Source organism: Acomys minous, assembly GCF_964271855.1.
Source record: "Acomys minous genome assembly, chromosome: 12".
In the NCBI taxonomy this organism is placed as follows: domain Eukaryota; kingdom Metazoa; phylum Chordata; class Mammalia; order Rodentia; family Muridae; genus Acomys; species Acomys minous.
Genome location: NC_140493.1, coordinates 95905805 through 95932496, shown reverse-complemented (window position 1 = coordinate 95932496; position 26692 = coordinate 95905805). Strand labels below are relative to the sequence as shown.

At 52.5% G+C, this 26692-nt stretch overlaps 2 protein-coding genes across 2 annotated transcripts in view; both read left to right on the top strand.

Annotated features, from left to right (window-relative positions):
* The window catches only part of GOSR2 (golgi SNAP receptor complex member 2), a 221969-nt gene that overhangs the window by 149690 nt on the left and 45587 nt on the right, over positions 1-26692 (top strand). The window lies entirely within an intron of this gene.
* On the top strand, positions 1266-25356 carry WNT9B (Wnt family member 9B). Its single transcript, XM_084750075.1, has 4 exons — positions 1266-1413; positions 17888-18144; positions 19791-20056; positions 21270-25356. The coding sequence occupies exons 1-4, from the start codon at positions 1331-1333 to the stop codon at positions 21741-21743; spliced, it is 1080 nt and encodes a 359-aa protein (XP_084606201.1). The 5' UTR covers positions 1266-1330; the 3' UTR covers positions 21744-25356.

Sequence of the window (26692 nt, the reverse complement as noted above, 5' to 3'; positions counted from 1 at the left end):
CACGTGCTCGAATGCCAGGTCTCAGAAGCCCACACTGGGCCTTGTGGCCTCAAAAAATAAAAAAAAAATAGGGCCACCAGATTTGATAGGACCACAGAGCTGTTGTAGCAGAGGGTCATGCGGTCGGCTACTGGGCAGCTCCACAGTGAACCAGCTCAGAGAGGCTCGCTACAGCTTAGGGTTTCCTCTGTTGCCACAACTTGATGTCAGAATGGGCATAAATCTTCCTAATTCCAGCTTGCTGATATCCACTGCAAAGGCAAGGTCACTGTCACCCAATGTTCTAACTCGATGACTAGTTTCTTTTCCTTCCTTCCTTCCTTCCTTTCTTTGAAATTTTACACGAAGATTTGACATTCGTTACAAGCTAGATTTTTTTTCTTGATTTGGCTCGATGGTCAAGACCCCCCAAAGTTATTTGAAAGCTCATTTGGCTGTGTGTCTCCTTCCTAGACTGATGTCACCCTTTGCTTCGCTGCAAGAATTGGAGTCAAACATTTTCCCCTCCCGCCCCGCCCCTTTTCGAGACAGGGTTTCTCTGTGTAACAGAGCCCCAGCTGTCCTGGAGCTCGCGCTGTAGACCAGGTTGATGTCAAACTCACAGATTTCCTCTGCCTCTGCAGGAGATTCACGGTTTATCTGATGGAGTTCTGGCATCTACACATCTAGAAAGGACGCTTCCTCCTCCCTCCGTGGCTCTATCACACTCCCCAGACAGTCTGAATTTCTGGCCAGCACTGTCACACGGGCCCTTGACACCTAGCCGTCGGCCAGCAGTCTCGTATTTAAGATGGCCAAGAATCCTCCTAGCCACTGGATGTGAACTTCTCTCACTGTTGGGAGAGGAACTATGCGCCAGTCAGGACCTCTCACTTCGGAATCCCCGGGCAGAGAAAGCTGAACCCGCCCCGCAGGACCGTTACATTAGAAACTTTTGCTGTAGAGCCCAGGCGAGTCGCTCCATTTCCCACTGTTCAGGTCGGAGCATAGATCGTGCACCCAGCACCCCTTTCAGAAAAGGCAACATTTCTATGATCTCCAAAACCCCCATCCCTTTCCAGGCAGGTTCCGCCTTCTGTCCTGGAGTGGGTGCGGCCCCAGGTGAGCGCTCACCTGGGGCGGGAAGGGGCCTGCCACTGGTCCCTCCTACAACGGGGCGGGCCGAGCACGGCGGGGCCAATGGGGCGGGGGGCTCGCCGGCCGAGCTGCTCCCTCCCTGGGCGGCTCGTGCTCCGCCCCACCGGGTTTAAAGCCCCGCGGGCGGCTGGTGGCGGCGCTACCAGCGCCGAGTGGCGCAAGGAGATGCAAGAGTGCGCCCGCCGCCTGCACCATGCTCCCCGCGCCCGCGCTGGCCCTGGCTACGCTCTGTCTGCTGGCGCTGCCCGCCACCGCCGCCGCCGCCGCCTACTTCGGGTCAGTGCCCGTCGCGTCCCCGCGCTCCGCGTGCCCTATCCCCGGCTCAGGTCCCTGCGAGGCTTCGAACTCAGCGTTTTGCCCAGGCGGGACCCTGATGACCTTCCAGGCGCACTTCGCGCCCGGATCCTCCGTCCCTGGCTCTCTGAGCTCAGACTTCATCTCCCTTTCTCGAGTCCACGTCTCGGTCCTCTGCCCCGCCCGATTCCTTTGGCTACTGGCTGACAGACTCTAGCGCAAGCTTGGAGCTCGGCTCGCGCCTGATACCCCCTGGTGCACCCTGCCCCTCCCGGTCCAAGCGTCAGTCCTGGCTCTCATGTCCTTTTCAGAGCCTTTCGCCGTGCTGCTCTGTCCCCATCTTGGGCTCCAGCCAGCCACATTCCTTGCCTGCGAGTCCTGTATCCTTCGCTTTCTCCCTGCAGAGCTGGGACCTGGACACCTGGCTAGGTGGAGAGAGGGGCGGGGAGGAGGATGAGCGTTTCGCTGATCCAGGGACGTAGGCGATTCGGAGATTAGGGGCTGCTTGGCATGTCAGTTGGAGAGTTATAAGTACTGTATTCCGAGGCAGTGTGACCAAATTAAACTCCCGAGCTGGCGTGGGGAGCGTGAATTCTAGGGTTCAGGACAAAGAGAGGGAGAGAGGCCCATCTGGGACTGTGCATGTTTAGAAAAATGATTATAGCTTGTGGTAACACTTGAGGAAGGTGACAGGAACCTCAAGGGAAATGGTTGGAAGGAAAGTAAAGTGGCATTTGTCTGCAAAAGTCTTCTCTGACCCTGAATTGATGGTTGGGGGTGGCGGTGATGGCAAGGATAATACTTTTTAAAATCACCTTCCTGACCTCCACCCAGAGCAGGCTCCAAACGCTTAACTTTAAACTTTGCCTTTTCCTGCCATCTTCAGCCCTAGTCAGGCAAGGTTGCTACACAGCGCACAACAGAAGCTGCTCTCAGGAAAGCCACCACGGAGGGGAGTGCAGGGGTGGGGATGTCTAGGAGCAACCTCAGGGGCTGGACTAAAGCTGAAGGCTAATTTCCAGGTCACGACCCCTGGCTAAAATGTGCCTGGGTTCTACACAACAACCTCCCCTGAAATATATGGGGAAGGGTTGCCAGTCTCAACGCTGGTGCAGATCCCAGTTGATGAAGACCTGGGAAGACGGGCTCAGTCCCTGGGGACTCGGTATCTCCTTAAGACCCTCCCCCAGGGCAGCAGGTGTGGCTCAGTTGGAAAGAACATCCCTCAGTGGGCATAAAAAAGGGAGAGGCCAGGAGCTCTGAGATTAATCCTGCCTCTTTCAAGGCTCTGTGTCATTGGCTGCCTAGCCTAACTGCTCTGTTCTTAGTGTCCGGTGTGTGGGTGCATATAAAGCTCTTAGAACAGTGGCTACATATAGTAAACACTTAACAGATGCTATTGAGGGCGATGACAGAGGAAAGCAAGAGGGTCCCAGGTGTCCCAGACCTGAGAGTACCTGAGAGTCTCTCTGAGCTGGCATAGAGGAGGAAGGGACACCAGACCGTTTGCATGTTTCTTCTGTTTCTTTGGGGTTTGTGGTTGGAGGCAAGAGTGAAGGTCAGATGAGGTGAGAGGAGAGGGGTCCCAGGAGGCCGGGACCACCGCCCTGCTTGGTGTGTTGAAAGGGAATGCATTTGGGGCCTGGGGAGCAAGGGACAGCCTTGAAAATAAGAGGGGAGGTGGTTAGTTACGTCCAAAGCACGAGTGAGGGGCTGAGTATCAGAAGCCTTCCTTGGAAGAGCTGAGAAAGTACATACAAGCCTCATGCTGTTCGGTGTTTGGGCCCAGGGAACAGGCAGGACTCATCTGGGGCAAGCTCTCTCGTGACTTAGGTGGACCAGGCTTCCTAGCTTCCCATGAGCATTTGCTTTCTGATATCAGTCATCCAAACTTTAGTGAGACCATGAGGCAGTGTGCTTATCCCTCCTTAGGTCAGTTGCCTTTGAAGTCTCATTTCTAAGTATAACATGAAATAGTTTCTTTTATTTCCTGATGAAAGGAAATTCAGCGATGAGGAGAGCAGGTGACAGCAATTTTGGTACCAAATCTTTTTGGGATCTTTGCAGTCAAAGACTTCAGAGTGAAGAGTGACCAACCTCCTGCTTCAAAAAGGTCACATTTTACCTCCGTTTTTCAGATCAGGTGTCCCCCTCCGAAGCCACAGGGAGCAAGCAGTGGCATTTGCTGCCTACAGCCTGATTCAGTGGGTGGTAACGGTGACGTAACAAAGCAGAGTAGGAAGAAGTCTATAAACCACTTTTGCACAAGGCCCCATTCTCTCATAGGACCCTCAAAGCAGTTCCTGGGTCAAGTAGAAAACATCCAGAAAGGTGCAGGGAGTCACCTGATGCCACACAGCAAATAGCAAGGAGAGACAGGACAGAAGCCAGGTTCTGCCTCTTCTCCATGTTGTATAGGTCTTATAAGGTAATCAGTGTGTAATGCCTGAGAGAGACGGTAGCTGAAGAGGGTGTGGGTTGGAGAGTGGCCTGCCTCTCCTGCTTGATGAATTCTCTCTGACCCTCCTGGCCAGAGTGGGAGAGGCCCCACATTCCTCAACAGTGAGACAGGCAGGATTCCATGACCCTTCTGGTCCATCAGGTGGGTGCTCAAAGGATAGCAAGGGGACAGGAGGTGGTGGGAACGCCAAGAACAAGCCTACATTGAGCACTTAGTATGTGATAGGCGCCCTGACACATGCCTTTAAGATGGGCGTTATCACCAGCGACAACCCAGCTAGGTTAAAACATCTGCCTAGAGTCACATAGCCAACAGTAGGAAAAGCATCTGGGAAAAGCAGCTCCTGCTTTCACAAGCTTTTCTGATCTGACCCAAGAGAAGAAAGGCACTCAGCCCGTGCAGAGGCTACCTACGCACCTGCGGAGAACCACTGACGTCAACTATGCTTTACGATGTTACCTCTGTAGGCTTGGGAGATGGCTCATTTGCCAAGTGCTAGCCTTGCAAGCATGAGACCCTGTGCTCAGATCCCCAGCTCTCATGTAAAAAGGCGACACGTGGTGGCATGTCTCCATGCTAGAGAGGCTGAGACAGGAGGGTCCCTGGGTCTCACTGAGCAGCGAATCTAGCCCAATTGGTGAGCTTCAGGTCAAGGAAAGATCGTATCTCAAAAAGACAAACAGCATTCTTAGGGGTGAAACTCATAGCTGTCCCTCTGGCCTTCGTAAGTGTGCATACACAGGAGTAATTTCTAGTGACAAAGCTCCTGGGGAGGCTTCAGGACTGAGTTGGGTGACAGGACCTAGCATGTGCAGAGCCTGTCATGTAAACAGAGTGCTTGCCTATCAATCCAGGCTAAGGCACCATGCCGTTAGGAAACCCTGAACATCCAGGTCTGTCACGGTGCAAAGGCTTGGGCTCTCCAGGGGCTAAGAACTCTGCAGACAGGAGAACTGATCAAGGCAACACAATGGGCATTGTGGGCCCAAAGCTGGGACTAACTCGGCCTCTGAGCTTTGGCCTACCCCTGTTGTCGCCTCACCCTGACTGGAGAGCCCAGCCGACTGACCAGCAGTGGGCCAGCTTTCCAGGCTGTTTCTCTGCTTGGCTGTTCAGGTGCTGTGTTTGTGGGTCTGTGGAAGAAACAAAACACCACCTGTATTCCGCCCCCTCAAGTTTTTGTTACATATAATATACTGCATTCATTTTAAGAACACCGTCTGTCTGGTCTTTAAAATGGATATGCCTTTACAATCCCTTTGAGGTGACCACAATTATTACATATTTGTAGATAATGTTGATCGAGATCCATCTGTGCTGTTGCATATATCAATACCTCTTTCCTCTTTGTTCCTGCGTTGTATTCTGTTACATGGGCATGCCACAAGTTTTTAACCGATTCTGCAATTAATAGACATTTGAGTGTTCTAGTTTTTCAGTTATTCCCAGCAAGGCTGGTGCGAGCATCCATGTGCAACCCCCTTTGTGGACATATGTTTCCATTTCTCTCTGGTAACTGTCTAGGGGACTGGATTGCTAGATCATCTTGTAGGAATGTGTCTAATTTGCAGGGAATGGCCGAACAGTTTCCAATATGGCTGTGCCATTTTAAGAATCTTTGAGCATTCGGGTTGCTCCATATTGCCGCCCTCTTCAGTTTTAATTGTTACAGTGTTATTGGGTATGTACTAGTATCTCATTGGGGTTTTAATTTGTATTATACCGTCAGAGAATGATGTGTCGGATATTTATTCGTGTGATCATTAGCATATATCTTTTTTAAAATTGGTTTCTTTCTATTAATTTAAGTATTCTTTACATAGTTTGGGCACAAGTCAAAAGGTAGTGGCAATATTTACCCGTCTTCGGTTTGCCTCTTTATTCTCTTACTGGTATCTTCTAAAGAGCAGAAGGTTTCAGCAGGACTGGCTGCATGGGCCTGTGATTCCGGCTGCACAGGAGGCTCAGGCAGGAGACACACAAGTTCAAGGCCTGACAGAGCAATGTAGTGAGACCCTGTCTCAAGAAGAGGACTGGGTCTATCTGGTGTCAGAGCACTTGCCTAGCATCCGAGAGGCCACAGGTTCAGTCTCCAGTACTGAGAAAGAAAGGAGAAGAGCTTTTGAATTTTCGTGATCTCCAATGCACTGTCAGCTTTTGCTCGTATGCCTTTTCTCCGTGTTCTTCTAGATGTTTCCCAGACTCTGCTTTTACACTTACATCAGTAAATTAAGGTGCTTGGTGTGAGGTAGGGATCCAGGCACACTGCTTTCTGCGTGGATCTTTATAGTAAGTCAGAGACGAAGTGCTACAAATTCCTTAACTTTGTCCTTCTTCTCGGAACTGCTCTGGCTATTCAGGTGCCTTGTGTTTTTACACATATACTTTAATGTTATCTTGTCAACATATACACAAAGGCCTGCTGGGATTGTTGGCAGTGACTGTACCAAATCTAGAAATCAATTTATAGAAGGCTCAGCAGGCTGCTTCATAAGCAATATGTGTGTCTACGTGGGGGGACAGAGGATGGGATCGGGTCTCAGGTAACCTAAGCTGGATTCAAACTCACAATATTCCTAAGTCTGGCATTAAAATACTGATCCTTTTGTCCACGCCCCCTCCCTCTCCCCTGACACACACACACACACATACACACACACACACACACACAACTGTCCAAGTGCTGGGATGAAAGGCCAGGACCTCCACACCTGGCTTAGGTCTTATGAATATTTTGAAAGTGTTCTCCAGGTTCTGGTAGAATCCTCCTCCCATCCTTTTAGTAATGGGATTGAGTCCTGAGTCAAACAGGGTCAGAGGACAAAAGGTAAAGGAATCCTTGCTGCTGTGGAGTGATGGATTAGAGGCCAATCTTCCTGATAAGAATCACTGATTTGTGGGAAGCTGTGATCCCTGGAGACAAGTGCTTTAGACGTGGGCTCTGGGTCAAGCTGGCCACCTCAGTCAATGGTGGTAGATTTTCTCTGAGGAGAAGCCGCCTGGGTGGAGGAAAGCAGAGGACGGCTCCTCTCCTGTATCAGTGCCTTAGGGAGTGTGTTCTTAAGCAGGGCTGGTCTCAGGAAATGGGCCAGATCATCAGCTAGGGTCAAGCTGAGCAGGATGAGAGTTGGCAAGGCTTGGCTCCAGGGCAGCAGTTCTTAACATGGGAGGTGAGACCTCTTTGGGGGCAGAAGTCCAAGGACCCTTTTACAGGGTGGCCCAAGATCATTGGAAAACACAGACATGTATATTATGGCTCATCACAGCATCAAAAGTAACATTATGAAGTAGCAGCGAAAATAATTTTATGCTTGGAGGTCATAAGGAACTGTATTAAATCGTCGTAGCCTTAGGAGGTTGAGAACCACTGCTCTAGTTTAAGGGCATTGCTTTACTACCTGGGTTGGCAGTGAACACCTTTGCTCGCAGCATCTGGGAGACAGAGGCAGGAAGGTCTCCATGGATTCAAGGCCAGTTTGGTCTGCATTAGTGCGCTCCAGACCAGCCAGAGTTATCGAACTGCAGGCTACACAGATCACAGTTCAAACCCTGCACCGAGACTTACTAAATGATGCCGGGCAAGTCAGCCATCTCGATATGGGGTGCGGGGGCGGGGGCAGAGGAAACAGGCTGACTTTTCTTTCTCAAGGTTGTTGTGAGGGGTAAGTTACTGCACACTGGGCTGAAGTAGTGTAGCTCAGTGGTAGACTCTGGGCGCCACCCCTCCTGTAATGCCTTCGAAAGAGCATATAAAACACTGAAATATTACTTACATCTCACACATTACAGGAAGCATACAAGAAGTCTAGTGGCCCGCCTCAGAGCATCCCATGCTAAGCAGTGTTTTTGGCAACATCTCTCTCTCTCTCTCTCTCTCTCTCTCTCTCTCTCTCTCTCCATCTTTCTCCCATCTGTCCTATAACGGGGAGCAAACCGAATTCTTCCCATGTTCACCTCTTCTCATACATGGTATCATTTTGTCGTTGTGATGTCCCAGGCAGTCGGTGCTGGCCCTCGTATCTTAGATAGTCTAGTGGAGAAAGCTTACAGAGACCAAGTGTTCTACCCGAAGTCAGCGAGCGAGTGGCTAGCTGTGCAAGACTGAGCTCTTTGTTTGTTTGTTTTGTTTTTGGAGCCAGAGTTTCTCTTGTAGACCTGGCTGTCCTGGACTCCCTCTGTAGACCAGGCTGGCCTCGAACTCACAGCGATCTGCCTGCCTCTGCCTCCCGAGTGTTGGGATTAACGGCGTTTGCCACCACCGCCCAGCATGACTGAGCTCTCATGTAGTCTGTGGGAATCCTGAGTGACCTCTTTGCCCCTTCCTCTTTCTTCCCTCTCAGCAGGGCCTGTCTCCTCCATTGCTGCTCTTGGTCTTCACTTTCATATGTGTAGCAATTCCTGCACCCTGTGCCCTCCACTCCTGTTATCCAAGCCTCTGCCCCTCAGGGTCCTGGGGTCAGCCACTCTGGCATCTCGTGGGCGGCAGGCATGAGCTGGAGGGGAAAATGAGAACGTGCATCAGGTGGTCGCCTCCATCTGGGACCCCTCACTAGAGAGATGGAGACTGAAGAGAGGGTGGAGAGACTGAAGGAGCCAGGAGAGACTTTAGCCAGAACATTCTGGTCAATGCCAGAAGCTCCGGAGGCTGGATGGATGGAGGGCAAGACCAGAGGGTTGGCTTTGGCATCCCAGTAGCTTCCAGGGCTGATAGAGTTTGGAATTCATGCCTTTGAGCTTATAGAGGTCATGGTGTGCTGGACTCTACAGAGCACAGCACTTGCAGATAGACATTTGGTTAATTTTCATAGAGAACATGAAATGGTTGGAATAAATAAAGATTATAACACTATTTGGTCTGAACTCTGGAATGGGTCTGGTTTTCCCAGTGCCAAAGCCCTGGGGTTCGCTGAGCTTTCCGGGGTTTGGGTTACTGATAAAAGTTTGTGAACCCGTGGTACCAGGTCACCATGAGAGGTTGCACAAGCTGCTTTAAAGAAAGAGATGGTCAGCTGGGTGTGGTGGCGCACTCCTATAATCCCAGCACACTTGGGGTGCATAGGCAGGCGAGTTGCTGTGAGTTCGAGGCCAGCCTGGTCTACAAAGTGAGTACAAGACAGCCAAGGCTACACAGAGAAACCCTGTCTCGGAAAAAAAAAAAAACCAAAAAGGAAAAAGAAAAAAGAATGAGATGGTCTTGACTGGTCCTCAGCAGGTTTCTAAGGAAACCCAAACACATCTCCACTCCAAGATCTGAAGTTCAGAAGGACCTGGCCTGGCTCTCTGAGACTTCCCAGGGGTCTGCATTTGAGATTTGAATGACGAGAGCCAGGTGGCTCTGAAATCAGCTGCCAGGCAGAAAATGCAAGAGTAACCAGGGTGAGGGCAGGGAGGGTGGGGGGCCGGGTTTGGCCGCAGGTAGGCTTCTGCAGAGCCCTGCCCCTTCCCAGTGTCTTCCCTAAAAGTTTGCGTGTTTGGAGGTGGTGGTCCTGCAGCCTGTGAGCAAGGCGGTGGGGAAAGCCATCGGGTGAGTCCTGGGGAGGCTGAGAGGGAGCACGGACCACGCTGAACAACAGGGGCTGATGCAGCCAGCAGGTGTCTGAAAAGCATCTGTGCTGGGGGAATGGCAAGCTAGGGATAGCCACTAAGTGCCAAGAAACCATGCCAGGCCTCCCGGCTAAGGACCCAGACAACCACGTAGAGAGCTGAAGGCACTAGAAGCATGAAGGTGGGGAAAGAGAAAGATGGAGAGAGAATTGCCAAACAGGACTTCTGGAGGAAGCCTGGGAGCCACACACTGCCCGAGGGTCGCCTTTCCCACTTCCTGCATTATTGAGTCAAGAGGTTCCTTTTTCTTTCTTTCTTTCTTTTTTTCTTTCTTTCTTTCTTTCTTTTTTCTTTTTCTCTCTTTTTTTTTTTTTTTTTTTTTTTTTTTTTTGAGACAGGGTTTCTATGCGTAGGCTTGTCTGTCCTGGACTCCCTTTGTAAACCAGGCTGGCCTCGAACTCACAAAGATCTATCTGCCTCTGTCTCCTGAGTGCTGGGATTAAAGGAGTGCGCCACCACGCCCTGCCAGCGAGTCAAGTGTTTTCAAAGGCAGTGACTAGAAAAGTTGCTGGGGGTCATGAGAGCTTTGAGCCCAGGAAGAGACCTTGCAAGCAGGAATGACGCTATGAAAATGGACAGGGAGGTTGGATTGAGCTGGAGGGTAGAAAGACCCTCCTGGCCTCAAGGGAATTATCCCTCTGCTTCAGCCCTGGCTGGGTGTGGGGTACCCCTCCTCTATCTGGAGAAGGGAGTAGTAGCTAGCCATCCCTGAGCCCCCTCCCCCACCTCCACCCCCTCACCCCCGCCACAGGAAGAAAGTGACGCCTCTGTCTGAACACTTGCCAACCCCAGACTGTCCTTGACCCAGAGTGAGCAGGCATAGGCATGGATCTTCCAAGCCCGAGCCTCTGCCCATAGGAAGAGGGTGCCAGCCAGAAGCAGGGAATACTCTGGAGTCTGCCAAGCTGGGGAGATGGTCAGTGAGCTCTAGCTGAGCCACTCAGCCTGGGAGCCAGGATCGCACAGTGTGGGTGGCTCTGGGGAAAGAGATTCATTCCTTCCCGCCTCCCTCACAGCACTCACCCCGTGGGTCCCAGATGCTGCTCTTCCCAAAGATACTTGGCCCTGTGAACCCAAGAAGCTGGGGAGGCTTGTCTTTAGAATTTATTCGTTCTTTCTCCTCTCTCCCTCCTTCCTTATTCTCCCTCCCTCTTAATCTTTGCCCATCTCCTACAACATTTAATTCATAGGCACTGGCACTGCACTCTCACACTTTAGTATGAATAGACAGGCCACATCTGTGTAGCCCTGGCTGTCCTGGACCTAACAGAGATCTGCCTGCCTCTGCCCTCAGACTGCTTGGATTAAAGGTGTGCGCCACCACTGCTGGATTCTAAGCCTTATTTCTGACCTGCAGCCGAAGAGACTGAATTTCAGAAGAGGAAAATGGCCTTTTCAATGGAGAATCTTCCTCTCCCTAATCAAGGTCCCATCTCTCAGCCTTCCCAGCTATCAGGAGGCTCAGGGGAAGAAGCGAGAGAGGCCTCCTTCCCGAACACTCAGAACTCTGTGTTTTGTGTCCCCAGCACCTTAGGCACTAGCCACTGACAATGGATGGTTTTTGCTCCCTAGAAACTTTCCTATGTTCAGGCAGACACTTCCAGGAAATGTGGGGTACAGCCCACCCCTGCCACAGTCACCTGGGATGATAAGTCCTATGTCAGCCTCTGCAATACACCCAGGAGGCACTGGGGAAAAACATCAGGGCCAGATGAGAAGGCATCTCCTGACCTCCCATGTCATGGTCTCAGGGGTGTCCAACTGCAACCAGGCAATGCCCTGGGAGATGCTTGTAATTCCAGATTCTCAGAGACCAAGGATCCCTCTGCACAGGACTGGCTTTGGGGACTCTGTGTGGCCACTATGCCACCTGAGCGATGCAGGCCAGAGACAAAGGCCTCCCTTCACAACAGAGGGAGGGGCAGGGCTTAGGAGTGTTTCCTTGGCAGATGTTCAACCAGAGGCTTCTAAATCAGGACAGTAAAACATGGTCTGTATGGCTGGCTGCCACTGCCCATTCGGCTCAGCCAGCAGCTCCCTGATTGATGCCATACTCAACTCACAGCCCAGGAGTCAGGAAGTGTAGAGATAAAGTCCTCTAAGGAGGGACCAGAGTTCCCTGTAGGAGGCTATGGCTAGCTTCTTCTGGGCCATGAAGCTCAAGTTAGGGAGAGAAGAAAGATCCAGAGAGAGAGGTGTTATAAGTGGTCCTGTGCTTGTGGGTGTACCCACCATGAAGGATGCTTGGTGAATGAAGGGATGAGCCAGCATGGGAGAAAAGACCAGAAAGAACTGTAGCAGAGACCCGGAAGAGTAGCCACAAATTTAACTAGGCTTCGAAATAGACACACCTTCATGAGGGAATTGCGAGGTGACCCAGGAACCTCAGAAAAAGGGGTCCAAAAATAAAGAGGGGTGGTGCTGCCCAAGAGGACATAAAAAGTTAAGGTGAGAGGCCTGAGGTAGCTGTTGGGTACCCTTTCTTAAAAACTGGTCAAGCCAGGTGTGGTGGTATATGCCTTTAATTCCAGCACTCAGAGAAGCTGAGGCAGGCGGATCTCTGTGAGTTGGAGGCCAGCCTGGTCTACAAAACAAGTCCAGGACAGCCAAAGATATACAGAGAAACCCTGTCTCAAAAAAACAGAAGAAGAAGAGGAGGAGGAGGAGGAGGAGGAGGAGGAGGAGGAGGAGGAGGAGGAGGAAGAAGAAGAAGAAGAAGAAGAAGAAGAAGAAGAAGAAGAAGAAGAAGAAGAAGAAGAAGAAGAAGAAGAACTAGTTGTTCTTATTACTATCCTATTGTAATTAAAAGCACATTGTCCGGGCCGATTCCGTCCCCATGGAGCTGCCCCCTGCTGGGGAGAGGAGTAAGAAGGGGGTAGTGTACACGCTGGTGTGGGAGTGTGCCGAGAATCAGACAGGGCCAGCATGGGGGCCCCGAGATGCTCAAGATGAAAGCACAAAGGGAGCACTGACCATGCAAACGGCCCTGTAGCGGAAGCCGTTATCAGGAGCATCTACTGGGGCTCTGCAGGGCCGAGGCCAAAGCCTCAGGCAGCTCAAGCTTTTCTGATTCTCAGGGGGCAAGCAGCCTGCAGTTGGCATGGGCTCTGGTACCAGGCTCAGCTCCCTGCACCTCCAACCAGATACCCTGTCATTAATCTAGTGCCGCGGGCACCACCTGCATCTCCTCATCCCACCTAGATGCTCACATCCTGGGGCAGCTGCTACTGGAGGCCCCAGATCATCTGGAGCAAAAACAGCTGGAGAAACAGCTGCCTTCCATAGCCTGCGGTGCCCCTGCCTCCCTCTGCAGCTGGCAAAGTAGACCTGGCCAAGGTCAGGCTGTCACTTAGACAGAGAGCTCAGCTACTTTTTGTTCCTCAGGTGGCCAGGCTATTAAAGCTTTCTTCTCTGACTCCTTGGGCTGTTGGAGAGTTTGCACGACTCTTGGGTCCAACCAAGTTCCCTCTAGGTTGTGAGTTTGGGGGAGGCAGGATGTACACGTGCTTACATCCAGCACCATGTACACAGTCCGTGCATAATAATAAGAGCACTTATCTGGTGCTTACTGTGTGCCAGAGATCATTCTAGGGACCTTCCAGACATTAGCTGACATGCTCTTATCAACAACTCTGGGAGACAGAGACCGCTACTGTCTTCATCTCACCGACCGGGTGCCCAGAGGCACGGGGGCCTTCCCAGCATGTGTACTTGCTTATGAAATGGAATAAGCCCAGGATGACATCCCTGTGGTCACCTCTGAATGAGAGGAAAGCCTGGGCCTAGACTACTCAGGGCGGAATGTTTTAGGAGACATGGGGTTCTGGGATTTACCATGCTGGAGCTCTGGTGAGTGCCTTACTTCTTCTGGGGGCTGTTGAGTGCCCCCCCCCCCGGCGTCTATCTGTAATTTTCTGCTGCTTCCTGAAGGGCTGTCGTGATGGGGAACCTTTAACCAAACCTGTGAGTGCGAAGAGTGTGAAAGGAGGAGGGACCGGAAGGGGCAGCGGTGGACAGAGGATGTCCTAAAAGTCAAAGCCAGAGGGTGTGTCCTCGTGTGGGCAGGAAGGAGGCTTCTTATCCACCACCAGCGTGAGGACTAGGAAGCGTGGACCCAGGCCATGACCCAAGGGACACAGCTCACTGGTGATGGAGAGAAGGAAGTTGGTCACGTGGGCTGTTGTTTTGTAAGGAAAAAGAGAGGCCAGAATTGGGGTGGTGGTAGGAGACGGGAGTAGGAGCCCAGCAGGGCCAGAGCACAGGCAGCCTGCCAGGGTCACAGTCCCAGTGGCTCAGGGGCACACAGAGTCAGGCAAAAGTCTTAAGGAACTCTGTCCCCGCTGTCCCAAAGGCTACTAAGCAAGCTCATAAGCTCTTCCTCCTCTGTTATTTCAATCCTGATCACACGTGAGAATGTCACCTGTCTCTGAGCTTCTGACCGGCACAGGCACAGAGCACTGTCTTCCTTACAAACCCCTTCATTCATAGTTTCCTTGGTTGCCTGGGTCACTCTCAAGGGTCTCAGCTAACTCGTGGTTGATGGGAAGGTGGGGGTCCTTGAACTTGAGGTGCCAAGATACCATTCCAGCTGGCCATTGAAAAGGCTGTAATCTGCAATGCCTAGGATTCTTATGGAATCAGGAAGAACTTTCCATGGTGAGTGCCACAGGGCAGGTGAGCAGAAGGGACCTCATAAACCATGGGAAGGAAATAGCCAAGCCATCCTCCATTTGCGGCCATAGTATTTCCCAAACTGCAACACAGAAACCATATAAAAGTGACATTGAGTCCTAGGAGCCCTCCTAGGTTCTTTGGGAACCCCATGAAAATGCTGGGGTACCTCTTCTGAGAGCGTCCCTGGGTAGACTGCAGCCCAGCAGAGCCCGAGGTCTCTGTGTGCCTGGCTGCCTTTCCTGACCATTAATCGCTACTAAGTGTCATTACCACTAATAAAATTAACAGACTTTATACTGGATTTCTGGAGCCATTAATCTCAGGGCCTATTACATGAAACTTAAAAAGCAGGTGCCTGTTGATGAGCGCGAGAGTGTTCGCAGGACCACAAGGGCAGACTGGGGAGTTCTGTTACTCTATAGCCAGCCACAGTGTGTTATAACAAAGGACAGCGACCTTAGGGAGACCAAGCAGCTCCCAGTCGTGACTCCACAGCGTGAGTCAGGCAGGAGCGGGGTGACCCTTGCGGAAGACTCTGGAACCGGAAGTATTCCCTGCACCCTTCCTTGCACTCTCACCCCTACCATGCTCAAAGCATTCTGTTCCTTCTTCTCCATGCCTGGCTCAACTTCCTCTGTTTCTTTTCTGGGTCTCAGGTCCAGCCATGCAAGGAGAGAGAGGGAGAGAGAGCAAGACTGTGCTCTTATTATCCAAATTCCAAATTCCCAGAGAAAAGACTGATGAGGTCATCGATTCATCACTGATCTAGTCAGTAGACCGGAGCATCAAGGTCATGTGAAACACAGTGATGGACAAGGACCATGTGGCCACCATGATTGACAGAAGGAATGGGTGTCAGAAGACCCAATCACATGTCCACAACATTTTGAAGTCCTCAGTAGTAGGCACTCAAAGAATGGCGTGTATTTATATGTATATATTTATGATGATGTGCATATATATAATTAATGCAAAATTTTAATGTATTATATATTACAGCATACAATGTAATGATAAAATAATATCTAGTTCTTTAATTATTTTTTTTTAGAATATTGGAAATCAAACCTAGCTCGTGCTAGGTAGACACTTTACCACTTAACTGAGTTACACATCACTTTTACCACTTGCTGTGTAGCTCAGGATGACTGTGGGTCATGGCCAGATTAAAGATGTGTCTGCAGTAATGGGGATTGGGCCCAGGGCTAAATGTGCACCAGGCAAGCACCCTATCAACTGGGCTACATCCCTAGACCTAACTGTGTGTGTGTGTGTGTGTGTGTGTGTGTGTGTATGTATTTGTGTGCATGAGTGTGGGCAGATGTGGACTACCGTGTGTACATGGGGGTCAGAGGACAACCTTGGGGAGTGGTCCTTGCCTTCCTCTTTGTTTGAGACAATCTCTTTGCTCTTTGCTGCTGTGCGTGCCAGGCTAACTGGCCTCTAAGACTCTCCTGCCTCCGCTCCCACCTCTCCGTAGGAACACTGGGACTACGTGTATGCTATCACGTCTGGCTTTACAGGGATTCAAAAGCTTTGAACTCAAGTCCTCGCGCATCCGTGGCAAACACGTTTACTCAAGGAACCACTTCCTCAGCTCTCTGTTATTATTATGTTTTTAGTGACTATGAAGCAGGCTTGAAAGGATGTGTAGCCTCATTGGCCAAAATGCCCACCATATTCTTTTCTTCCCTGGAGCGTCAATAAACTTTTCCAAGGGACGCCAAAGCCCTCCCTTACCTCAGCCCCCCGACATGGAGAAGAGATCCTTTCGGAGGCTTTATGACTGCTGGCCTGTGTTTCCAGGCATCCTGGAGCTGCCCTCCTCACTGGAAACCATTCAAGGTGGGGCCTCACCAGCAGGAGGTGACCTCAGGCTGTGCTCCTTGCCTGCCCAGGGTCAAGCTCCGAGGGTTTCCTGCCAGGCTGCAGGGAGGGGTCTGGGTATAGGCCTGACGGACTGGAAACTTACCCATTTGCCCCCTGATTAATGTTTAACGGGTCCCTGTGCTCACTGTGTCTGGGAGGGGAGCCCGGTCCAGGCTGGGCTTGGGAGAGCCGATAGCATCTGTCTGTGCTCAGTGTTTCGGAGATAAGCTGCACGCCGGGCTGGGCGCACCTGATAGACTTGGAATCTACAGGGGCACCTGGGGCCCTGCCAGGACCTCCACCTTCCACTGAGGCTTTCCATTTCTCAGGCACACAGAGGGGCTATGACATCTAGCCAAGCATCTTGACTGAGGCAGGTGACTCCAACAGCAGCACCGGGCCCTGGACTCTGTGGGATAAAGACTTCTCTGACCACTCAGTCCTTGGCCATGAGACTTATCCTTAGCCAGCGGCACGTGAGCAAAGGTGGCAAGTGCCACATCCAAGCGGACATGTTGACAGCCCCGCCCCCATCTGGTCCCACCTTTGCTCTTTTACCCTGGCTGAGAGACTGCTGTTTCTTGAGAGGAGCTGTCTCTCTAGCTTGGGTCTGGCAATGCTGTACATCCAATGCACGTGAGTGCACCAGGGTAGGTGACAGTAGGCATATATCACTGTCACAGAGAGGCTCTGGGAGAGGGAACAGTCCTAAAATTCTGGGTCACACTTGCCAAGAACCAGTCACGCCTACCATCTGAGCCACCATCACTCCCACACAAAGCCTCCAATACCTGGCAGGACAAAGGGAGCCAGGGCTTGCCTGCTTCAAGTGTAAGGCATCTTGAAGAGGAGAGAACTCCAGCTGGCAGGAAGGCAATTGCTTGCCTGGCCTGACTTTGTGCTTTCTATGCAATCCCTACAACACCGGGGATGGGGGTGGGGGGAAGGGTTTTGAGGGTATTAGCTGTCATGGATTTAGAGGAAGAGAAGCCAAGGCTTCAAGGTTGCCTTTAGGACATGGCACGGTTAGGCTTAGAATTTGGCAGCCCCGAGTCCAGAGTCGATGACTTTGGATACAGAACATCAAGTACAGGATTTAAGACTCCCTCCTTCCCTCCCCTCTCCCTCCTCCTCCTCCTCACTCTCCCTTTCTCCAAACTTCTGTTTGTACCAGACACCAAATGGGTAGGGGGTTGGTGATCTCCCTGGGATCTGGGAGCAAGCTAGACTGGTGTGGGCTTACTTGATCAGCAATGTAACACGTGGGAGAGACGGAACGGGGACCTTGGCTGTGTGTTTACTCTGTGTCTGCACCCCCCCCTCCCCCATGTTTCCCCCTCATAGCAAGGTGGCACTCCCCTCCAGGAGGCGACTAATGCTACGCGCAACATCTCCAACACTTGCACAACACAGCAGCTTCCCCGGCGGGGGGGGGGGGGGGGGAATGCAGCAAACAGGACAGATTTCCAGGCCCTGCTCCAGACCTATGGAAACAGAACACTCAAGTGCAGGTTTTAGGAATATGTGTCTGAAACAGATCTTGCTGTGTAGCCCAGGCTGGCCCTGCACTCAGCATTCTCTTGCCTTCGACTCCCAAGTGCAGGGATTGCAGGCATGCAGCACCACACCCAACCAAGCTCTGCACTCAGGATCACTTTCCCCATTGGGCAAGTTGGCAAAAGGAGGGGTAGATAAGAAGAGATGAAGATGGGAGCATAACCCCCGTGGGACGGGCCTTCCACCCAGGTGGGGGCGGGGTGCCCATCTCTGTGGGATGGTCAGCTTCCGGTACCTTCCACAGGCAGGAACCCCAAGGCTCTTCATCATCTCCCTTCTCACCCTCTCCAGCCTGACCGGACGTGAGGTCCTGACACCCTTCCCAGGCCTGGGCACAGCGGCAGCCCCGGCACAGGCTGGTGCCCACCTGAAGCAGTGTGACCTGCTGAAGCTGTCCCGCAGGCAGAAGCAGCTGTGCAGGAGGGAGCCCGGCCTGGCTGAGACCCTGAGAGATGCAGCACACCTGGGGCTGCTGGAATGTCAGTTCCAGTTCAGGCAGGAGCGCTGGAACTGCAGCCTGGAGGGGAGGACCGGCCTGCTCCAGAGAGGTGGGGAGGATGGCAGGGAGGACTTCGAGGGAGGAGGAGGAGGAGGAGGAGGACGGGAAAGCTGGCACGAAGAGAGGGAGGAAGATGGCTGCTGAGAGGTTGAGAGTGATGAGCCGGTTATGCTCAGGCCTCGTTGTCCTGACTACTGGGGCACAGTCCCAAGTGAGAAGACACCTGGGGAGTTCGTAAGGGGGTCTCTGGAAGGCTGGTGATTTGGGAGAATAGAGGAGCAAAGATAACACAAGAGAGGAAAGGACACCGCATTCCTGGAAGAGATGACAGAGGAGGTGGGTGACCCCAGCCACCTACTAAGTGGTCCAAATGTGCAAAGTCAGGCGGATTCCTTTGTCCACGCACTCATCTGCCGCTGTTCATCACATCTGTTGATGCGTCATTCCCTCCTTCCCTTCCTTTCCCTTCCCACCTGACTCCCCCTTCTTCCTCATCCATCTCCACCGCCTGCCTGCTGCATCCATCTGCTAAGCAGCTGCAGAGGCTCACAGTGAACCAGGCACTACGCAAGGGGCTGGAGGCACGGGCTGGATGCAATCCAGTCGCCCCTGGAAAGCGCACCCTTCTAGAAAGAGAAAATGGGTCATAGTGTGGTTCCATTGTCCCGTGGAAGGGACATGGCACTTTTATTATGGTCGTTCGTTTTTTTGAGACTAGGTCTAAGTAGGTAGGCCAGGCTGGCCTGGAACTCACTTTGTGGCTTGCTTCAAATGCTCAGCAATTTGTCCTGTCTTAATTTCCCGAGTGCTGGAGTGATGGGTGCTAGCCACTCACTGTGCTTGGACCTACAGTGGAGACTTTTTATAAACATGCAGTGATATATACAGAGATAGCCAGCCCCCCCCTCTAGGCCAGCTGCTCTCTGTTGCAGGGAGGGTCTGAGGCAGAGCTAATGGCCTGCTTCCATTTCTTTTCAACTCTCACCAGTGCCCCAATTCACTGAGAGCAGAGGACTTGGGGAGGCATGTTTGGGGGTACTTTCCAACAGTGTGAGCACAGTGGTGGTCCCAGTATTGGGTGGTTGTCGGGCAGGACCCTTAAGACCATTCTGTCTTTGGGTCACCTACAGTTGGTGGCAGAGGACATTTGAGAGACATTAGACAGCTTAGAAAGCCACAGAAGGCTGAGCGTGGTGGCGCACGCCTTTAATCCCAGCACTTGGGAGGCAGAGGCAGGTTGATCTCTGTGATTTCGAGGCCAGCCTGGTCTACAAAGTGAGTCTAGGACAGTCAAGGCTACACAGAGAAACCCTGTTTCGGAAAACAAAACAAAACAAAAAAACCCAAACAAACAAAAAACAAAAAAGAAAAGAAAGAAAGAAAGAAAGAAAGAAAGAAAGAAAGAAAGAAAGAAAGCCACAGAAATAGGCTGTCCAATTTGTCACGGATAAGTTACTGAGATTAGCAGCCCTGTCCTGCTGCCCTCTGAGAGCTGAGGCCATACTTCTCTGTAAACCTGGAGGCCTTTTAAGGGGCAGCTTTCAGCCTGAGTCTGAGGAGCAGGTAACAGGGGAGGCCTTCCACAGACGTGTCCTTAGACTCACACTGCCTCCTACCTAGCCGCTACACACCCCACATAACTCCTGCCTTTGGATGGCTGCAGACGGCCTCTGAGCTTCCTCTCCTCCTCCAAAGGTTTCAAGGAGACAGCCTTCCTGTATGCAGTGTCTGCAGCTGCCCTCACGCACGCGCTGGCCCGGGCCTGCAGTGCTGGACGCATGGAGCGGTGCACCTGTGATGACTCCCCAGGCCTGGAGAGCCGGCAGGCCTGGCAGTGGGGCGTGTGTGGTGACAATCTGAAGTACAGCACCAAGTTCCTAAGCAACTTCCTGGGGCCCAAGAAAGGAAGCAAGGACCTACGGGCACGAGCTGATGCCCACAACACCCACGTAGGCATCAAGGTGAGTGAATGTCCTTCCTGCTGCCCAAAGTACCGTGCCTGGCAGGGTGCGGAGGCAGGGAGCAAAATCCACAGGAGCCCCGGTGCCTGTGCCCAACACATAGATGTCTCAGGATAAATTTCAGAGCCACTTCTGTGAACCTTCTCTGCGTATGACTGGGTACCAGGTTTACAGAATCCCGGACATCATTACGCTGGATCTGGGCTTGGCATTGCGCGCCTTGATAGAGTAGGAATGTGTTTCGAAAGGGGGTCTCCATTCCGAGGACAAAGCCAGCATCATCTGACAACTCTGATATGAAAAGTACCCAGGTCTCCTCCATTTTGTGAGTAGGAGAGGAGGCCCGGAGAAGGGAAAGGACTTAGCTGAGGTCACACGGCCGTGAGAGAACCGGGAGTAAGGCGTCTCTAGGTCTACTGGAGTGAGAAGAAAAGGAGGGGCCAGAACTTCAATTCTTTTTTTTCTCTTTTTTAAAAAATATAGTTTATTAATTTATTCATATTACATCTCAATGGTTATCCCATCCCTTGTAACCTCCCATTCCTCCCTCCCTCCCATTTCCCCCTTACTCCCCTCCCCTATGACTGTGACTGAGGGGGACCTCTTCCCCTGTATATGCTCATAGGGTATCAAATCTCTTCTTGGTAGCCTGCTGTCCTTCCTCTGAGTGCCACCAGGTCTCCCCATCCAGGGGGCGTCATCAAATATGGAGCACCACAGTTCGTGTGAAAGTCAGACCCCACTCTCCACTCAACTGTGAAGAATGTCCTGTCCATTGGGTAGATCTGGGTAGGGGTCCTTTTTTGTTTTTTGTTTTTTGTTTTGTTTTGTTTTGTTTTGTTTTTTTTGAGACAAGCTTTTTTTGTGTAAGAGCTCTGGTTATCCTGGACTCGCTTTGTAGACCAGGCTGGCCTCGAACTCACAGTGAGCCACCTGCCTTTGCCTCCCTAGTGCTGGGATTAAAGGCGTGTGCCACCACGCCCGGCCCAGAACTCCAATTCTTTTAGGAAACTGGGCTCCTGTGTTCAGTTGTGCAGGCTTGTTGTGAGGGTCTCAGGTCATTGTCACCCTGGTCCTGTTTGTCACCTTCACAGGAGCCTTCCTGCCTTTTCATTCTGTTGACACTCCTTGGGAGAATTAGCATAATGAGACAGGCCTAGGGCACTGACAGGCCTAGGGCGCTTACAGGCCTCCACTCTGCCTTTCTCTGCAGGCGGTGAAGAGTGGCCTGAGAACAACGTGCAAGTGCCATGGGGTGTCAGGCTCCTGTGCTGTGCGCACCTGTTGGAAGCAGCTCTCCCCGTTTCGTGAGACCGGCCAGGTGCTGAAGCTACGCTATGACACGGCAGTCAAGGTGTCCAGCGCCACCAATGAAGCCCTGGGCCGTTTGGAGCTATGGGCACCTGCTAAGCCAGGTGGGCCTGCCAAGGGTCTAGCACCTCGTCCGGGGGACCTGGTCTACATGGAAGATTCTCCCAGCTTCTGCCGGCCCAGCAAGTACTCACCGGGCACGGCAGGCAGGGTGTGTTCTCGAGACGCAAGCTGCAGCAGCCTGTGCTGCGGGAGAGGCTACGACACCCAGAGCCGCATGGTGGCTTTCTCCTGCCACTGCCAGGTGCAGTGGTGCTGCTACGTGGAATGCCAGCAGTGCACACAGCAGGAGCTTGTGTATACCTGCAAGCGCTAGACCTCCGCCAGATGAGACCGTGGCACCGCCGGGACTCTCCCACCAAACAGTGTGCGAGCACACCCCCGCCCATGCGTATGCCATGTGCAAGAGTGTGTCGCTCAGCTCTCTTCCCCGGCCAGCCTTCTGCCTTCCCCAACACTCAGCAGAGAGAAACAAAGCCCTGCCTCCGAGTCCCAGGATCACCAACCCGGTTGAGGACTTGGGGCAGGAGAACCGATTGAAAAGAGAGGAAAATATGTGAGGACCAGGGTAGGGCAGGAATGATGCTGCTACGCCGGAAGAGAGAAGCATCTTCCTATCTCAAGGCCAACAACATACAACTGGGAGGATGTGGAGGAGGATGGCAGAGCCAGCTGCAGTGTCGGGTGGGGGCATTCAACTGAACAAGGCCAATCTGTTGCGGTCCTACTCTGATGGCCCGAGAGTTCTGGGTGCCACATGCCTGCCCTGCTCTGGTGGCTTTGTTCTCTGGAGACTGTTCAGAAAGTTTATGAGGAGCAAGGGAAACTTTTTTAGGCTTGGGTGGATCAGGTCATGTGTCTTGCCACTCAGGGCTACTCCCTCCTTTTCTTGCCTTGAGAACCAAGTCCCTACAGCCATCCATCCAGCTCTGCTCAATGAGACCCCTAAGGCATATAAGAAGGGTCCAGGGGCCAGTTTCCGGGACGGGACTCAGACAGCGCAACTAAAAGATGAATGGGGAGACAGGGACCCTTTCTCTTTTCCTTGGTGGCCAAATGAACCTTTAAGCATAGCCCAGAGAAGGAGAGGCAGTGTCCTGATGCCTGAAGATTTATGACAGGCTCCGGCATTCAAATGCCACCCTGGAGTGTGTTCTACCAGTTCCTGTGCCCGGGGTCCACCTGAGCTGCCAGGTCCCTGTACATGTTAGAAACACAACACAGAAGGATGGTTGGCTCACGGACCTCAAGTCGGCTTACATTTCTGCTCTCAAGGATGCTTACGCAGGCTTTTGCCCTGGCTAAGCCTTTGCTAAGCCTGCCTCCTCAGTGGTCCCATTCACTTGGGCTCCCACCAGAGCCCAGGATGACTGCTAATGGATCCTTTGGTCATTTTTAGTGCCCCCCGCCCCAGCAAGGCTCTCTGTGAAAGCAAAGACAATAGTGCACGCACGCACACACATACACACACACACACACACACACACACACACACACACACACACACACACGCGCGCGCGCGCGCGCGCACACAGCCTGGCCAGGCCCAGACTTTCCATGGGGCAGTGCACATCTCTCCAGCTTAGGACAAAGACCTCACTGGGGTCACTCTGCTAAAGGCTATGTGCTTCCCCCAGAGCAGGGCCCAAAGGCCAGCCGGGAGGAAGTGACCTCCTTTGGGAAGCCTTTGGCCACTCAGCCTGCCCTGCCACGCCCTCCCGTAAGCTTCCTTCCACCCTGACCGCTGCCTGAGTTACTACCCCTCTCTCTGGGAGCAGGGAGCTTCAGAATCAGTGGGTGCTCAGCGACATCACCTATGCCAGCTCCAAGAAGAGGGGACTCTCTGTGGCTGAGACTTCCGTGGGCCACCCTGTCCTCTGTGGCTCGGGGGCAGCATGAGAATGCTAGAAGGACCTGTGATGGCAGAAGCTCCAAGGAGGAGCCACAGTGACCTAAGACCCTTCCCTGGAATGACTTTGCTGACTAAAGAAGCCCCCGCCCCATGCGTGGCATAGCAGGAGGAGAAACATAGACGGAAGGCTGGCTTTCTACTTTTCTGCTGAAAAGAGATTTGTTCCTTGGCAACCCTAGGCCTTCTTTTCCTCTGTGACCAACCCAGCCTGACCCGCCCCCCCCCCCCCAACTCCTGTTCTGCCAGGAGACTACACAGGCAAGAAGGGAGCTTGGAACAACCTGGGGACTAGAACACCCTGACCTACAACCAAACCACCTGTGTGTACCCTGACTCTATGGTCAGGAGGGTTGGGGGTACAGAAGGGGCAAAGTTGGACTTAAAGCCTAGGCTGTGGCTGTCTATTAACCCTGATGCCCCAAGGCGCCCTCAGTCCAGCCTTCTCTCTCTCTCTCTCTCTCTCTCTCTCTCTCTCTCTCTCTCTCTCTCTCTCTCTCTCTCTTCAAGACAGGGTCTCTCTGTGTAGCCTTGGCTGTCCTGGAGTAGCTTTGTAGACCAGGCTGGCCTCGAACTCACAGCGATCCGCCTGCTTCTGCCTCCCAAGTGCTGGGATTAAAGGCGTGCGGCACCATGCCCTGCTCTGCCTCCTTTTTTCTTCTCCTTTCTTTCTCCAAGGTCCGTTTCTTCCTAAAATCCCCCTAAAATCTCACCACAGCCATGCTGGGGCCCCTCCGACTGGAACTGTAAGCAAGAATATTTACAGGGTATTTCTGCCTACCTCACACATATAGTTTTTAGAAAATAATTTATATAGCTAAGATATATGGGAAAGTATTTATGTTATTTATATAGCTTCTCTATTTCTTGGGCACCATATGTGGGGTTCACGTGTTTACCCAGAAGCCTCCGGGGAAACACAGCTGGGCCTGCCTGGGGTCTGGCAGAGCTAGATGCCAGGTAGCTGAGGGAGGCCTCAGCTCCTGTGTCTTGTGAGACCGAACGGGGTCTTCCTTGTGGTGTCTGGGGATTCTCTGCCTAGGGCCCAGGGGCCTTTCTGCTCTGGCCAAGGGGTTTCACTCATAAAGGATGGACAGACCTGGATTTGTAAAGCACTTTCTATTTTGGGGAATACTTCTCTCTTTGCCTTCCCTGGATTCCCCCACTTCCCTATGAGATTAGCTGGGGCCACACTACCGTTGCCGGTTTTCCAGGTTTGGCCCAGAGATGGCTGCCTGTGCTCAAAGTCACGCAGATGAGAATGATGAGTGGATGTTGACTTAAGCGGTCCCCCAGGAACTGGGGGAGTGGACCTACCCCGAACCTGAAAGTCAAAGTCAGTTGATCTCACTCTGAACCCAGACGCTAAGGGAGCTCCTTGCTGTGTGTGAGCCTGGCCTTCCCTCATGGACGGCGTGCTAGTTTCTCCAGTCAACCGAGTCTCATGTCTCAAGGTCTGAGACTTCCTGAGAAGCCTGGAGAGATAAGAACTCCACAGAGGTTCTTCTTGGGGGGTCCTGCGGCCCACATTGCCAGAGATGACCATCGCCTCCAGGCCCTCCCAGCCAGCCCATGGATGAGTTTTGTTTGTTTCCTTTTGTGTTTTTCCTTAAAAAAAAAAAATGACTTGTTTCTCACTGGATTTCTATCTCCACCCCCCACCCTTTGGAAATTAGTTGCACTGGCAATCGGGGACCCCCATTTCCTGGCTGCCAGCATTGGGAAGCACATCCAGCAGAATGCGTGGGGATCCCCAGTTGGCCTAGTGCCTTCTGCCCTTCCTTGAGTGATACATGTTCCCTTCTGGCTTCCATGGGCATGCCTGTCCCCTGGTCTAGATAGAGCCAGCTGTTCTGGCACCCTCTGCTGTCTGGCAGACAGACCACCACACTGAAGGTTTGCTCTCCGAAGCAACCGTGACCTTCGATGCTGCCCATCTGAGAACCCCAGTGGAAGTCCTGCTTTGCTAAGTGCTGGCATACCCACCCCCACCTCCTGGTTATTATTTAGGGAGCTCCTAATGAATACTTGGGGGGGGCAGGGGGGGGACACTCTGAGTGTTAGGATGCAGCAGTGCTTAAGAGCATGTCCCAGCCTCATTGGGGGGGGGGCCTGACATCTGGCGAGGGGGAAGCTAACAAACCAATAAACTATGCACTGGTTATTTGGGCTTTCTTCTTCATTGCTGTTTGTGTATTGCGTGTGTTCATGCGTGTGCGTGTGGAAGTTCTAAGAATATGCTCCCCCCACCCCCCCCCGCACTTTTGTTTTGTTTGAGACAGGCTCTTTCATTGGCCTGAGCTCACCAAGTAGGCCAGGCTTGTTGGCCTCTCCGTGCTGCTGGAGTTACCAGTGTGCACCACCACCACGCTGGGCTTTTTTTTTTTTTTAACATGGGTTCTGGGAACTGAACTCAAATCCTGTATTTGCAAGATAAACACTTTACTGACAGAGCCATCTCCCAGTCTTATTTGTACTCTTTTGTCTAAGTGTGTTGTAGTACCTTGCCCGGTAGACAGCACACCCACCTGCCCTGCCTAAGGAGTGAAGGCGGTGAGGTAAGAAGGCTTCCTTGTGGCCACCAGCAGGCAGCAGTGCCAGGCTGAACACAGATCTGCCAGCTCCAAAATAGGCGCCCTTTCCTCCTCACGTTTCCATGTCTCCTCTGGGGTCGGTAGGGCAGGGAATGAATCCCTTGCTGTGAATCCTAGGTAAACTGAGGCCTAGAGTAAGGGCCATCACTCAGACCAGGCGAAACATCTTTACAGAAGCCCCACACTATGTCCTGTAGCACGGGAGGATGTGATTAGTTAGAGAGCAAGGTGGAAGCCTTTGGGAATTTGGGGCCTACACTGCTTTCCCAGCATGCCCTGCGTGTGATGGCAAGCCATTGCCTCCTGGGGATTTGGTGCAAAGGAGGTGGAAGCAAGGAGTGGGGGGGCAAGGAAAGCAGACAGTCCTGATCCCCTCAGCTCAGACCTGCCCTGCCCCAGCTCTTCAGCCCCACTGAAGGCCACATTGTCTCACCTGGGGTCCTCAGGGAGGGAGGGAGGCAGCCCTGAGGGTACCCACGTTTCACCCCCCCCCCCCCCCCCGTATCCGGTCCTAACATGTTTGAGGCCCTGTGCTCTTGGGCTCGGATTCCAGCTGGTTCTGAGCGAATGGTAGAAGGCTCCGCACCCAGGGAGAGGCTTTAGTTTGCTCTGGGCTTGATTATCTTTTTCGCTTGAGCCCCACCTGGTGCACAGCCTCGTCCCTTCTCACAGCCAGGGGAAGTAAAAGCCTGGAATGGTTAAGTGATGCACAGAGGCCTGTCCCTCCTGCCCACAGGCTGACCGGAGTCTCCTTGTCTCCTG

Excerpts from the sequence above, each read along its gene's own strand:
- WNT9B (XM_084750075.1), top strand. The coding sequence starts at position 1,331 with ATGCTCCCCGCGCCCGCGCTGGCCCTGGCTACGCTCTGTCTGCTGGCG. Across the intron at positions 1,414-17,887 it reads GCCGCCGCCGCCTACTTCGG|CCTGACCGGACGTGAGGTCC; the intron begins GTCAGTGCCCGT and ends CACCCTCTCCAG. Across the intron at positions 20,057-21,269 it reads ACACCCACGTAGGCATCAAG|GCGGTGAAGAGTGGCCTGAG; the intron begins GTGAGTGAATGT and ends CTTTCTCTGCAG.